At 54.4% G+C, this 14548-nt stretch overlaps 1 protein-coding gene across 1 annotated transcript; it reads left to right on the forward strand.

Moving 5' to 3' along the window:
* Positions 1-9925, forward strand: LOC128333126 (uncharacterized). Its single transcript, XM_053268229.1, has 19 exons — positions 1-247; positions 571-634; positions 1667-1752; positions 2075-2147; positions 3107-3192; positions 3525-3603; positions 3976-4067; positions 4591-4660; positions 4961-5130; positions 5499-5621; positions 5741-5861; positions 5952-6089; positions 6483-6656; positions 6831-6980; positions 7205-7324; positions 7426-7534; positions 7858-7920; positions 8188-8379; positions 8674-9925. The coding sequence occupies exons 1-18, from the start codon at positions 207-209 to the stop codon at positions 8370-8372; spliced, it is 1944 nt and encodes a 647-aa protein (XP_053124204.1). The 5' UTR covers positions 1-206; the 3' UTR covers positions 8373-8379; positions 8674-9925.
* The last annotated feature ends 4623 nt before the right edge of the window (positions 9926-14548 follow it).

The raw sequence follows: 14548 nt of genomic DNA on the forward strand, positions 1-14548 counted from the left end.
GGCTGAGCTGTCTGGCCTGGGAAGAAGAGGGTCTGCTGCAGAGAACTGGAGTGGCCACTCTGACTGCCAGCCTTCTTCCTGGGGCTGGCCAGCCTACTCGAATTCAGGCTTCACGGAGGCCTACACGGAGGCCTCCCTGGAAGCCCCGCCCAGCCGCCGATCAGCTGAGAGGCGCCCGGGAGAAAAGCAGCTTGCCTGCTGCTTGGATGGCCGACCAGGAGGACCAGCAGGAGGGAGGGCAAACAGGGCAAGTGGCTGAAGGGTCTTGGGGCTGGGCAGGGGGCAATGGGGAGTCATGGGAGGTGTCTCTGGGGGGCCCCTCAAGGCAGTGGGGCCCCGAGGCGACGGCCTCCCCCGGCCTCATGGTAGTTACGCCCCTGCGTAGAAGCATTCACTCTTCCAAGATGTGGTGGTGATGTCCGCTAGCTTGAAGGGCACAGAGGATAGCTTCCTGGAGGCCTGCCGGATGGCTGTCCCCTATTGGAAGCAGAGTGCTGGGCCAGATGCATCTTTGGTCTGATCCAGCAAGGCTCTTCCGAGGTACTCAGGCCATTGTATTTCTTCCTGCAGTGTCTTCACGGTTGAGGAGGATGGATGGTTTCTCCAGACCGTGGACACCGAATGGTCTTGTGAGGTCAGGAAACGATTCCAGTCGCTTTTGTGGATGGGCTGGTGGAGGGGTGAGGGGAGATTGCATCTCCACCGTCAGGAGACAGAGCGGGGTCAGATCCAGAAAGGGGAGGAAATCCAGCTGCTGCATGTTGGCCAGAGGATTACAGTGGGAACGTCGTGGCTAGGGAAGGATTCTGCCACCCTCTGCCTCTCCTTCCAATGGCCACCTTTCTGGGTTGGTGTGCTTTGGATTGGAGGCATCAAACGGCTCCCAAGACCCTGAGACGGGTCAGGAGAGGAGAGGGTCTTCCTGGCAGAGATCCTCCAGGTCTCTTGACTGAAGAGGCATTTCTGGAGAGACAATCCTGGTCCCCTCAGGTAAAAACAGCCCACAGCAGGAGGGATGGCCCTCACTCCGGACTCAGGGGCCCACCTTGTCTCTCCCTTTGGAAAGGCTGAGCTAACCCTGTTTCCTGCGGAGAGGAGAGAAGAGGACATGAAGGGGTGGGATCAAGAAGACTCTCTGGGCCAAACTATTGATGCCAGTGGGTCCCGTTCCTCTTTGTTTCCAAATGACAAGAAATGACAACAAGCAGTTAGCATTCCATTCTGGAGCTCCCATGCAGTGATGTTTCTGTTAATGGCTGGTTTTGGGGAGGGAAAGAAAGAGATTTCACAGACCTACCTGTCATGCTGTCTTTGGACTAGAGCTCCAGAGTGCAGCCAACTGATTCTGATGGCCCTTTTGAAGGATGGTGGCCAGTTTGCTGACCACAGTAGATCATATCACAATGGAGGTTCATGGTTGGACATAGGATGAAACCAAATGGCCACAAGCATGTGGTGGCTGTGCCCTGGCACTCCCAACCAGTTAGAATTAGAACACATGGTTGCTTTTTAATAAGGTTTTTTTGTCTTTAAAAAAAAATCAAAATAATTTAAAGAAATAAAAATGAACACAAAGAAAATGTCAGGGGAAAAACTCGCTACGAATCCTAGGCCCTAGGAAGATCAGAGTGAGTACACTCATTGGAAACCTTTGTCTCATTTGCAGAGTCCTGACATCCAAGAGGCCAAGATCCCAGAAGACAACACTAGGGATCAGGAGCTGGACGTGGAGAGCTTTGTCAGTTCCCCGAGGTACTCTTTTCTCACCTGGAGAGGCAGCTCCATGGCTCATGGAAGTAGAGGACCTTCCTTAGGAGCCCATGCAAGTTTTTTGGGGGGGAGGTGGTTAGTTTAGCAAGAAGCCAAGGGTGGACAGAAGCTCCGAGCAGCATGGAGGGTTGATTCCATGGAGACAGGTGTCTCCATGCCCAGCCCGTGGGCTTCCTGCAGGCATCTGGCTGTCCACTCCTGGAAACAGGGTGTTGGGCTGCATGCCTCATTCATCTCATCAAGCAGAGCTCTTTCTAAGCACTCGTGTTCTGATCTCATGTGTCTTCTTTCTTTCTTTTTTTAGCGTCCAGAGGCCAAGCACCGTGTTGAGGAGGCTGCAAAACACCACCGTTGACCAAGAGCCATCCCTTGGAGAGGTCAGGAAGCCTCAACATCCAGTCCCTCCCTCGGAAGAACTGTGGGTTGGGCGTGTGGGTCCCCCGTGTTGGCCAGGAGTAGAAAGCATGGGGAATGGCCCCAGTTTTGATGCTGCCGGGTGGGCGGCCATCTTCTGACAGTCGTTTGCTTAAAGCTATGGTAAAGGGACAGCCATGCCCTTAACAACACTGTATCACAATGGTGGCACGGTGGGGGTGATCGGATTAAAGAAGATGGCCGCAAGGAGATGGTGGCTATGGCCTTGACTTCTGGTCGAGATCTCACAGTTAAAGGTGGAGCATCCTGTTGCTTAAATGGCAACCATTGAAAAACAGTGACAAATAAATGAAGAATGAATAAAAATACAAAACAATAAGCAAACTCAACCAAACCAATGAGAAATGAACTAAATGAAAAAGGGGAAAGAAATGGGAAAGAAAGAGGAAAGGAGACCCAGTTTTGGCATGTTTTTGCACGTGCCTTTAGTGTCCTCACTAAGGAGCCGACTGAAAGCATGAAGTGGACTGGAAGTGGTCTTTTCCAGTCACCAGAGCCATCGGGGCCCCAGCTGAGTGAGGGAGCGCAGCATGTCTTGGGGTGGGGGGAGTTGATGCCTTTCCCCTCTGCCATTTGCATGAGTGCGCGAAGGCCTGAAATCAGCCCGACCGACCTCATTGCGAGGAAGGCGGGCATGAGAGAGGAGCTCTTTTGCCATCTCTCCTGCCAGCCTCCAGCCAGCATGCCTGGGCTCCAAAGTGGTTTTTAAGAAAGTTGAAAATCAGGAAAGCGGGAAGAGTTGTGTCCAGAACGGGACGATCCACTTCCGGCCCACTTCCTGCATTCAGCTCACCCGGTGATGACCGCTGGAAGGTGCCAGGCTGGCCTTTTCCCTGCTGAAGCCTAGGAAGCTCAATGAGAGGGCCAGAGCAACCATTTCTCCCCCTTCTCTCCTTCACAGAGTTCTTCCTTCCTGGGGGCCGAGACTCCACATGCCAGCGTGGAGGAAGAGGGGTCGGAAGGGGACTGTGCCACCAGTTCCCCCAGGTACCTTTCTCAGCTGAAGGGCCGCTCCAGGGATCATAGAGGCGGATCACCTTCCCTGGGAGCCTTGGTTGATTGGACATGTTCATGGAGGAGAAGCCAGTTGAAGACTATTACCCATGACAGCCAAGGAACCTCCGAATCTCGAGATATCTCTCTCTCTCTCTGAATAAACACACTTTAATACCACATGTAACCAGGTCTCAAGTGGTTCACAAACAACTAAATAGGCATCTGGCTGTCCACTGTTGGGTTCTGGGCTACACGTGTCTTTCACTTGATCCACAGGGCATGCATTGCTGTTCTTATGCCATGTCTCTCCTTTCTCCTCTCAGAGTCCAGAAGCCAAAGAAGTGGCTCATCAAGAAGATGATGAAGAACACCTACACGGTGGAAGACTCGTCCTCGGCGGAGGTCAGAACTGATCCATTTCATCATCCATTTTTTCATGTGAACGGGCTCTAGGTTGTGTGTGTGTGTGTGAGTGCCCTGTTCCCCAGCAGGAGACAGAACATGGAATGGTTCTAGTTCTAGATGCTGCAGGATGGGAGGGATTGTGATTGGTGGGATGGGAGGAAATGCATCTGAGGCATTGGAAAGGGGGCAAAAATGTGGTGAAAGGCTCTTCTGGGCGGAGATGCCAAATGCCTTTTCTACCAAGAGGCAGGTCTTATTTTAGAGCAGGATGTCTTCCCAACCGTCCCTTTTGCTTGGTTCCTCTCAGAAGCCTCGCAAGGTCAATGCAAGCCCCGGAACACTCCCGTTTCTCTTCTCTCTCCTCCCCAGTGCTCCTCGACGGACGAGGACGACACGATGCATGACATCAGCAGCATCGAGGACGAGGTGTGGGACTCTCCGCTGACCCCCAGTTCGGCCAGGTAGGTACCCTCGTCTCAGCTGAGGAGCCAGTAGGAAGCTGGGGGGATTTTAGCGTAGCCAGCAGATGGCTGCAGGGGACAGGGGCAGCTCCCCTATGTCTGAACCCCATAGAGGGATGTTTCCTCCTACCTGCTCCCTGAGAAATCTGGAGGGGGAGTTCACCCAAGGAAGCCGATTGGCAGCAGGTGCAAGACAGACACCAGCAAGTCTATTGCTGGCTATTAGCAGAGGGAGCTCCGAGACCCCCATGCTGTTGGCATGAGCGGGTGTTGGGGAGAAGGAGCAGGGGCGAACTCCTGTCTCGATGCCCCCTTTGAACACTTCCCAGGGCTTCTCAGTGGGGAACGAAAGGCTGGACTTGGGAGATCTCTGGCCTGATGAAGTTCCCCTGCCAGCCACCTCCCAAAGGAGGCGAGATCTTTGCTTAGCATCTCTTTGGGTGCCCGTGTTCTTCTTCAGCTGGCTGCCATCTCCAACAGGACAGTTCTTTGAGAAGCTTTTCTCTCTCCTCTCCTCTCTCAGGAACATCGGCGAAGAGGAAAGAAGAGGACAGCTGGCCCCAGATTGGTTCTCCTCGGTCCATCTGGGTGAGGTAAGGGGCGGAAACCAAGGGTGACTTGACTCCACCCCTCTGCCCCACCTTTCTTGCACTACACAGGATGGCGGCTTGGATGGCAGTCACTGTTCACACGGGAGGTGGGGACTTGCCCTTTCCCCTTGTGGATGTCTTTCCCTTGCAGTTGACCTCATGCACCCTGAGCCAGAGCCAGCACCCTCCAGGCCCAGATGTGGGTGCAAACACCCATGGCACTGGCCTGGCCCTGATGATTCTCCAGACCCATAACCGTCCCTCGGACTGAGTGCTGAGGCCTGACCCTCCTCTTCTTCACAGGGGAGAGCAACAAAGAAGATCGGGGACGTCGTCCGGTGTGTGGAGAATGCCAGTGAGGTGCAGGAGAGGTTCCCCGAACTCTTGGTGGGCCTGGTCAACAAGATCCTCACCGGCCTGCAGAACACCACCAAGGGAGTCGGGAACCGAGACAGCCAAGACCTGCCTCCTGAGTAAGTCATGGCGGTGGGGAAAGCGGGGCCAGCAAGTCCTCCTTTCAGCACTCTGGGAGGACAGGCTAGGGTCATTTCTCCCATGTCCCACTCTGATGGGTGAGGAGCATTTCTGGCCTGTTGGGGTGACTCTGGCACGGTGGTCCCTTCCCTCAGCTCCACAGGGGAGACCCCAGAATTTGCAGCCCTCTTGGCTCTGCAGAGAGCCTTAAAATGCATCTGCAGTGTTAAAAAACCAGCTGTGGGGAAAGTCACTTCACCCCTGTGGTCTCCCTCCCATGGTCCAACACAGTCCATCCACCCTTGACACTACACCACCCCGCAAGGAGACACACACTTTGGTGACAGCAACCTTCTCTTCTCTGCAGGGAGACCGCGCAAATTGTCCGGACCCTGCTGGAGAGGGTGGCACAGGTGACCCCGGAGAAGACCTGCTGGGAATCCCTGTGCTCTACGCAGAGCTGCCTCCAGGGTGTGGCCCTCTTGGTGAGGTAAGTAGGAGTGAATAGGAGATCTCTCCGGAGGCCTGGGGGCTGGTGTGGTTTGGGTCAGGTCTGCTCTTTCTGGACCTTCCGCCCAGGACTCAGCAGGGTCTTTTGGTGTTTTGCAGGGCTCTCCTCCAGACACCATCCTCCACAGTGGCCAGGCTGAAGACATACCTGGCTTCCCTCTTCAGCCTGGACAAAGATCCAGAAGAGCATTCCCTCGCAGAGGTGGCCTTCTTTGTGGAGGTGAGCAGCGTCTTCCTCAGGGTGGGCTTCCCTGAGAGGAGGGTCTGGCCCCAGAGGCTGATGGATGTTTTCCTCCTTTCCCTCTTTTAGCTGCTCCTGAAAGACCAAGACTTTGCTGCCTTAGAGAAGACCTGGACGCTCCTGGTAGCGTGGCTAGTCCACCCCAGCCAGAACATCCGCTACCTGAGCGAAAGGGGACTTCTCCAAATTTATGGCACCCTGAAGGCGGTGAGTGACATCCCTGGGCATGGAGCATCCCTAGGCATGGAGACTCCTCTATTTGGGGAGCCCTTCCTGAGGCTGGTGCTCCTAGGCATCCCCAGGTGTGATGAGGAGATTTCTCCAGTTGGGTGGATTCAGTCTGGGGAACCCTTGCCACAGGACGAAGGAGAAATCCTTAAGGGAAGGCACAGGAATGCATCTCTCAGTGGGAGCCTGATTCCCCACGTGCTCCAATGCCACCTTCTCCCCGCTCTTTGTGCCTCTGGGATGGCTTGAGCCATCTCCTCCCCAAGGCAGTGGATGGTGGCCAAGCAGCATCAAACACGGACAGCTCTGTGGTGCGTTTAGCAGTGGGTGGACTAGCATGTGTTTTCAAGGATCCACCTTTTCCCTCCCTAGGCCAAGAAACCCCAGGATTTTAGTGCCGGGATCCTGGGAGGGCTCAGGACCTCTAGTCTGGAAGCCACTTTGGGGGTCCTGGCCTTCATGGAGCGGCTGAGGCACTGTCCATCAGAACACCAGGCCACGGTGAATGCTGTCCTGGCTGCCCTGTGCCGCCCTCTCTTCCACCACGTGAGTACTTGCACGCCAGCCCTCCGCCTGGCTCTATGAGGGCCGGCCAACCTGCAGGTTCCGACTGGGTTGGAGAAGGGAAACCAGAAACCCCCTGGAGACCCATGCAAGCTCTTCATCAATTATGGAGGTGAGGAATTCCTCCCTAATAACAAGCCCTGTTCTTCTTTATAGGAGGAGGCTAAGATCCGAAGGGCAGCCATGAGGACCCACCTGGATCTCCTGCAGCACCGCCACCACCACCACAAGGGTACAGAGGAGAACATCACGACCCTCATCGCGGTGCTGATGCATGTGGAGGATGAAGACCTGGAGGTAGCACAGGTGAGGGCCCAGTTCTTCCTGCCACCCCTACAAAGGTGTTTAGGCTTCCCCAAGTCCAGCCACCCAGTGGCAGGCCCCAGAGTTAGCCTCATGGGGTGGTGAATCCACGAGCTGTCCTGCTGTGGTTTGGCCCATCCAGACCCTACTCCTTGAAGCCCCCTAAGAGGTTTCTTGGAATCCCTTGGCAGCCTTTTTCACTCCCATTCCGGTCTTTCTTTTGGCAGGCTGCGAAGGACAATCTGATCCTCCTGGCGGAAGCCCTCCTATGGCACCTGGAGGGCAAGCTGCTGGTGCGGGACTCTTACAGCCTGCAGGAGCTGCTCCACAAGATCGCCAAGCGTCTGGTAAGGGCAGCCCCTCCCTGTCCATCCCTCGGCTCAAATGGCTCAAGGACCTTTGGGCAATGCTTTGCTCACTCGGGATTTGTCTTTGCTCTTGATCCCAGATTCAGCAGCTCGGCACAGAGATCGCCGTGGAGATGGAGGCCACCAAGATCCTGGGCTTCTTCCGCAGCGAGCAGCCTTCAGTGAGGAGAACGGCTGCCCTGCTGCTCGGTAAGCGAAACAAGACTTTTGGGTCTCCCTTAGTGGGTCGTCTTGGTGGGCAAAGGTTCATTCTCTTGGAAGACACTGCCAGAAGGGTGTGGAGGGGCAGGAGCTGTTCCCTCCCCAGGAGGACTGGCCCAGTGCGTGTTAGCGAGGTCTCTTGGCTTAATTTCCTTCCAAGGTGACGTAAGAGTCCCTGGAGGAATGGCTCAATCTGTCAGTCCCAGAGGGAGCAGAGAGGGGAGGACTTCCTCTCCTGAATGATCGGAAGTGGGCTGTCCATGCGCAGGGTCCTGAACTGTGGTCCCATTTCCTTCCACCCTTGTTTTTAGGTCACCTGGTCCACAAAAAGGGCAGCATCCTCACTGAAGGGAACATAGAGACCTTCCATGCTGGTAAGTGCCGGTTTCTGGGTGGGAAGGGGAAGTTTCTGTGAGGGGAGAGGCCTAGATTTAGGGACCACAGAGCTGGAATGGGCCACCTGTCCCCTCAAATGGAAGGTCCCGCTTGCATCCTCAGGGATGCTCAGCAGTAGGCTTTCCCAGAGTGCAGGGGAGAAAGAGTCAGGACTTGCGCCCTCTTGGTGTGGAAATGGTGGGGCTTGGCCAAGGGTGGGGTGATCTCTTCATGCCATTTCTGAACCTTCTCCTTCATCCCTCCAGCGCTGGAGAGCTTGCTTGGCGACCATGACCCCGAGGTCGGGAGAGTTGCCAGCAAGACAGAGAAGATCGTGAAGAAGGCCTTTTCCCTCCACTCCCGGCACGGGCTGCGGGCTGCCGTTCGGCGCTTGTGGGCGGGCTGTAAGAAGAAGAGACACCCGCCAGAGTACGGTGATCTCTCCACCTGAACGACTGGTGAGCAGACCAAGGCAGGGCTTCACTTGAAGGGGCCCCGATGGTTAGGGAGGGGGCTGGGGCTGCAGGATGGGTGGGCAGGAATCTGGGCAACCCTCCCTCGTGTTGGAATGCCAAGTTCGGCCCTTGTGGCTGGTTGTACCAGTAGCCAAAGGGAAAGAGGAAATCTCTCTCTTCCCTCTGGGAAATGAGGACACGGATATTCTGCCAGGAGTCCCTGGTGCTTGGTGGTTTCATGGGGGAGAGTGTGAGAAGATCCCCCATCTCTGAACCAATGTCCTTCTCTCTTTCCAGGAACAACAGCCCCGTGCTCTCCCCTTGAAGATCAGCAGCTGAAGGGAGGTTCAGGAAAGACCGTGCAGCGCAGGGGCCTCCCAGAAGACCTCCTCCAAGCGCGTGGACACAAGATCTGTCCACAAGAAGACATCCAGCAGGGAAGTGCAGTTCTGTCTGAGGAGTGAGGGGGAAGCAGGCTCCACTCCCCTGGCCCAAGGAAGCCCCGCCTCTGGGGTGCAGAAGCCCCTCCCCTTGCTTCTGCTGGCAGGCTGTGGGAGGAGGCTACAGGACCACCCTGCCCCCAAGTGGCCCTTTGGAACCATTCTTGGGCTTCCCTTGGGTCCGGGGAGGCTGTGTGGCCCCAGCAGGAGGGCAAGGTCACTGCCTCCCTCCATTCCCACCAGCTGGCCAAGGAGCGCCCCCTCCTCCTTCCACCTTTCTCCCCTTCCCCAGCAGCCTGGCTTCCCCTAGCAGGGGAAGCCCCATCCAGGCATCCGCCCCCTCCCCTGCCGAGGGTGTGCTCCTACCCCCTCCACTCCCGCAGCCACGCCTCACTCCCCCCTCCACTACCTCCTCCTTCCTCCCAAACCGGTGCAGCAGCAGAGGAGCCTGGGAGACTCTGGGGGCCCCCTGCAGCCCCAGTAGCGCCCCTGGAGCTGCCCGGTGGCAGGCCAGAGAATCCTCCTCTCCCTCCTGCTCCATGCTGTGGTTGCACAGTGGGGAGCCCGAGGTCAAGCAGAATTCTCTGGCTTGCCCCCCCCTCAAACCCCAGCCCCCTGCCCAATCCCCACTTGCTGGGCTGCCGGAGTGGAAAGGGAGGAGGAGCAGGGCAACCCCACTGACGCTGCTTTGTGCTTCTTGCAGGCTTGTGCTGCTGCTGGGCGGCTGGAGGAGTCGATCCGCCCCAGAAGAGGAGACCAAGTGAACGTGCCTGCAAGGAGCGGGGGTGGGGTGGGGTTGGGGGCTGGCTGGGACTCCCCCCTATTTTGTTTGCCCTGCCATTCCCTTCTTCTGTGTCACCCTGGGCTTCCTCCCTTCCCTCCTTCCCTTCCACCCTCCCCCTCCCTCCCAGGGACAGAGTGGGCTTTGCTGGTCGTCCCATTGGGGGCCGAGTAGGAATTTTTGGCTTTCCAACAGATTGGCTGAGATGGAAAGTTTTTTTGCCTACTCCATTCTGTCCTGTTTTGTTTCCTTTAGTTAGAAAGTTAAGTGATGACTTGTATCCTAATTAAGTATATTAATAAAGTTGCCCCTTTTGTTAAAAACCATACCATCGTTTCTGAGTTCCTCTTTTCTTCTCGTCTCCCTTGGAGCGTTCGTGCCCACAGACTCCCAAGCTCACCTCTTGGCTGAGGGAGACGCTGATACACTGCTACAGGTCCATGCAAATGCCTCTGGCTTGGAAGCACTCACTCAGACAATTGGCTTGGATCACTCCAGAGCAGCCCACTTGAGGTTTGCCGCCAATGAGGTTTGCTGAGCACAGGATCCTGGGAGCAAGCTGCACCTTCCAATCGAGTGCCCGGAAAGCACAGCCTTGGCAAGGCCTGGCAAGCTTACAAACCAAGGCCAAAATTCAATTCAAATGAAACCAAGGCAGACCCTGCTTAGCTAAGGGGACAAGTCACGCTTGCTACCACAAGACCAGCTCTCCTCTCCTCTGAGACGGGCGCTCTAGGCACCCGTCTCTGTGTGCACGCAGGCAACAAGCAGCCCAAGCACCCATCTGATCCCAGTGCTGGGGTAAAGGGCACGCTCGCACCCTCAACTTTGTCTAAAGGCTGGGCTTCAAAGTGGGGTTAGGCGGGCCAGCAGTGCCAGGGATGCCTGCGCTGCAGACGAGCAGCCTGGCTTAAACTGCTTCTTCTGGGAACCGTCTTCCTGAGAAACATAGCTAGGACAGTGAAGAGGGGAGCAGACCGCAGGAGAGAAGCGACCCCCACCCCCACCCCGGTCAGTCAAGAGCAGAGAGCAGGAAATCACGGAGCTGGAATTGCTCCAGCAGCGGAGAGGCAGAAACCACTCGGTGGTCGCAGTGAAGGAGCTCGGCCTGTTACAGGGGAAAGGAGGAAGTTTTGGGGGAAACATTTCGGCAGCCAGTGTAGCTCCTTCCATACAGGAGTGATGTGGTCTCTCCGAGATGACCCAGAGACCAACCTGGCTGCCCCATTCGGCAGAGTAATGATCCCAAATCCCATGATCCCGTGTCATTCCACTCCTACAAGAAATCCCATCGTTCTGGCACAAAATGATACAACTGAGCATGCTCAGAGGCCTCATTCCTGGCTCTGGGGTTGGTCAGGGGGCAGGCAGGTCCACTGGTCCCTTCCCCATTCACAAAGGCAGGGGGTTCTCCAAGGCACCATTGCTGTGGAGACGGATGGGGCTCTCCTGTGCCGCAGCGGTGAGTTCCAGAGGTTCCTGGTAGAGTGGCGAACAGCAAAAGATGGATCCCCTGGACGAGAACATGGCACCACCGTGTGTGTGTTTGTGTGTGTGTGTGTGTGTGTCTTGCTACCACGCTTGCTACCACAAGACCAGCTCTCCTCTCCTCTGAGACGGGCGCTCTAGGCACCCATCTCTGTGTGCACTCAGGCAACAAGCAGCCCGAGCACCCATCTGATCCCAGTGCCGGGGTAAAGGGCACGCTCGCACCCTAAACTTTGTCTAAAGGCCAGGCTTCAAAGTGGGGTTAGGCGGGCCAGCAGCACCGTGAGCCAGAGGGATGCCTGCTCTGCAGACGAGCAGCCTGGGTTAAACTGCTTCTGGGAACCGTCTTCCTGAGAAACATAGCTAGAACAGTGAAGAGGGAAGCAGACGCAGGAGAGAACTGGCCCCCACCCCGATCAGTTAAGAGCAGAGAGCTGGAAATCACGGAGCTGGAATTGCATCTGCTTTGCTCGCAGAAGGTCCCAGGTTTGATCCCTGTCATCTCCTAAATCTGCTTCCTTACAATTTCAACCCATGGATTCTAATCCAGTCCTCGGGGGCAACAGAGAGAAGCTGGCTGTGACCTTGGAGAGCTGCTACCAGTCAGAATCTTTATATATATTTCTCCTGGGTGTGCCCAGGAGAAATGTGTACCGGCAGCCCAGCTGATTGGCAGGGCTGCGGGGCGCCTGATTGGTCCTGGAGCACTCAGGAGAACGGCGGCGGCCATGGCCGGGGAGCCAGGCGGGCCAGGCCGCGGAGGCGAGGCTGGGGGACTGGCCGGGCCCGGCGTCGGCGGGCCCGGCATCGGCGGTGGGGCCACTCTCGGGCCCAGCGGTGGTGGGGGCACTCCTGGGACGGGTGGTGGCGGGGGCACTCTCGGGCCTGGCCGTGGAGGCAAGGCGGCGGGCCTGGCCGCAGCGCAGGCGGCGGTGGGCCTGGCCGCACTAGAGGCACAGATGTTCTGTGCCCGGGCCCACTAGTAGACAATATTGTGCCAGAAAGTTCTGAGCTAGGCAGACCCAGGGTCTGACTTGGTATAAGACAACTTCCTATGTTTCTACTGGGGGCAGGAGCAGAGTTGTGAAGGCCTGGAAGGATGGTCTTCAAATACCCAGAAGATCATGGAAGGAGGAGGGAGGAGTTCAACAGATGCATCATGACATTTCACAACAGAAACGGAAAAGGAGCAATGTTATATCCATTGTGAAGCACTAAAAAGGACTGTAGAAATGATAAATTCTGAGTGTGTGTTCTCTTGTGCAAACTACTTGCCTTCCCTTGGCACATTATAGTTGCTGCACAAGGGTGCGGTCTGGTTTCGTTGCACATCTCGACTGTATGCTAGAACACTAACTCATCATTCGAAGGTCAGGGGTCCTCATATTTGGGTCTCCAGATGATACTGAACTACAACATCCCTGGCCACCATGGCCTTATAGAAGAAGGAACAGACTGGTTCTCTGTTGCTCCTGAGGGCTGGGCTACTACAATCCATGGGTTGAAATGGCAAGGAAGCAGATTTAGGCTAGGCATTAGGAAGAATTTCTTCATTCTGCCTTTGTATGTAGTCCGGAAACTTCAGTTAGTTTAGAATGCGGCTGCCAGATTGTTCTCTGGGGCAACCTGGAGAGACCATATGATGCCTGTTTTGAAACAGTTACATTGGCTGCCAATATGTTTCCGGGCAAAATACAAAGTGCTGGTTATTACCTTTAAAGCCCTGAACGGCTTGGGTCCAAGATATCTTAGAGAGCGCCTTCTTTTACATGATCCCCACCGCACGTTAAGGTCATCTGGGGAGGTCCGTCTCCAGTTGTCACCGGTTCGTTTGGTGACGACTCAGAGGCGGGCCTTCTCTGTAGCTGCTCCTGGACTGTGGAATACACTCCCAGCAGAAATTGGTAATCTTGATTCTTTGCTGACCTTCAAGAGAGCCCTTAAAACCCATCTGTTTGGCCTGGCCTTTCAGGGATTTTAATCAGTTTTTAATTGTTTTAATGTTAACCTGGTTTTCAGGGTTTTAATTGTTTTGATAGTTTAATTGTTTTTTAAGTTGTTTTAAATTGGTAATTATATTTGTATCTCTGTTTTAATTGTTTTTAATGTTTTCTGTTTTAATTGTAAACCGCCCTGAGCCATTTCGGAAGGGCGGTATAAAAATCAAATCAAATCAAATCAAATCAAATCAATCAATAAACAAATAAATAATTGTAAGAGCTGTTCGATAGCGAAGCAGTCTCCCTCATGCAGTGGTAGGCTTTCCTTTGCTGGAGGTTTTCAAACAGAGGCTGGACAGGCATCTGTCAGAGCTGCTGTAGCAGTTTCCTGTACGGAGTAGGGGACTGAAGAACTCTAAGGTACCTTCCAGCTCTGACATTCTATGATCCTGTGATTCCATGGGAGTTGTACATAGGAACATAGGAAGCTGTCTTATACCAAGCCGGACCATTGGTCTGCTTAGCTCACTATTGTCTATACGTGTTGGAGATGGAGTTCCAGTGCATCGACCTTTTGCACCAACTAACCTAATGGCAACTAGGGGCATTGGGATCAGAGGGAGCTAGTCAGGGTCTCCTCACCAGTCTCTGCTTGCCTCTACTCTATGAACCCTGCTTTGACTCCTCAGGTACCTCCTGTGTTGAGTCAATCTTCTTTGTTTCCTCCTAGAGAGATGATGGAGACATATCCCCCTCTCTCTCCCTGATTGATTGATTGATTGATTGATTAAGTGCTGTCAAGTCAGTGTCGACTCTTAGCGACCACATAGATAGATTCTCTCCAGGATGATCTGTCTTCAACTTGGCCTTTAAGGTCTCTCAGTGGTGCATCCATTGCTGTCGTGATCAGGTCCATCCACCTTGCTGCTGGCCATTTTCTTCTCTTGCCTTCAGCTTTCCCCAGCATTATGGACTTCTCAAGGGAGCTGGGTTTTCGCATAATGTGTCCAAAGTATGATAGTTTGAGCCTGGTCATTTCTGCCTTGAGTGAAAATTCTGGATTGGTTTGTTCTGTGATCCATTTGTTTATTTTCCTGGCTGTCCATGGTATCCTCAAAAGTCTTCTCTAGCACCAAAGTTCAAAAGTGTCAATACTTTTTCTATCTTGCTTCTTAAAAATCCAGCTTTTGCATCCACAGAGTGTCACGGGGAAAACAATTGTCCAAACTATTCTAATCTCTGTAGGTATAGACACGTCATGGCATCTAAATATCTTTCCCAAGGCCTTTATTACAACTCTGCCAAGTGCTAGTTGAATAAATGATGATGATGATGATGATGATGATGATGATGATGATGATGATGATGCTTAGTACCGCAAGACCAGGTCTCCTTCTCAAACAACTTCTGGGAATCCAAATTTAAGAAGAATTTAAGAACGCACCTAACTTGGACGCTCTCTGCCCTGAAACTTCCCACGTGGACAGTTTGGTGTATTAGCATCATTTTCGGTATTGTGGGCC

The sequence above is a fragment of the Hemicordylus capensis genome, chromosome 7, assembly GCF_027244095.1.
Source record: "Hemicordylus capensis ecotype Gifberg chromosome 7, rHemCap1.1.pri, whole genome shotgun sequence".
In the NCBI taxonomy this organism is placed as follows: Eukaryota; Metazoa; Chordata; class Lepidosauria; order Squamata; family Cordylidae; genus Hemicordylus; species Hemicordylus capensis.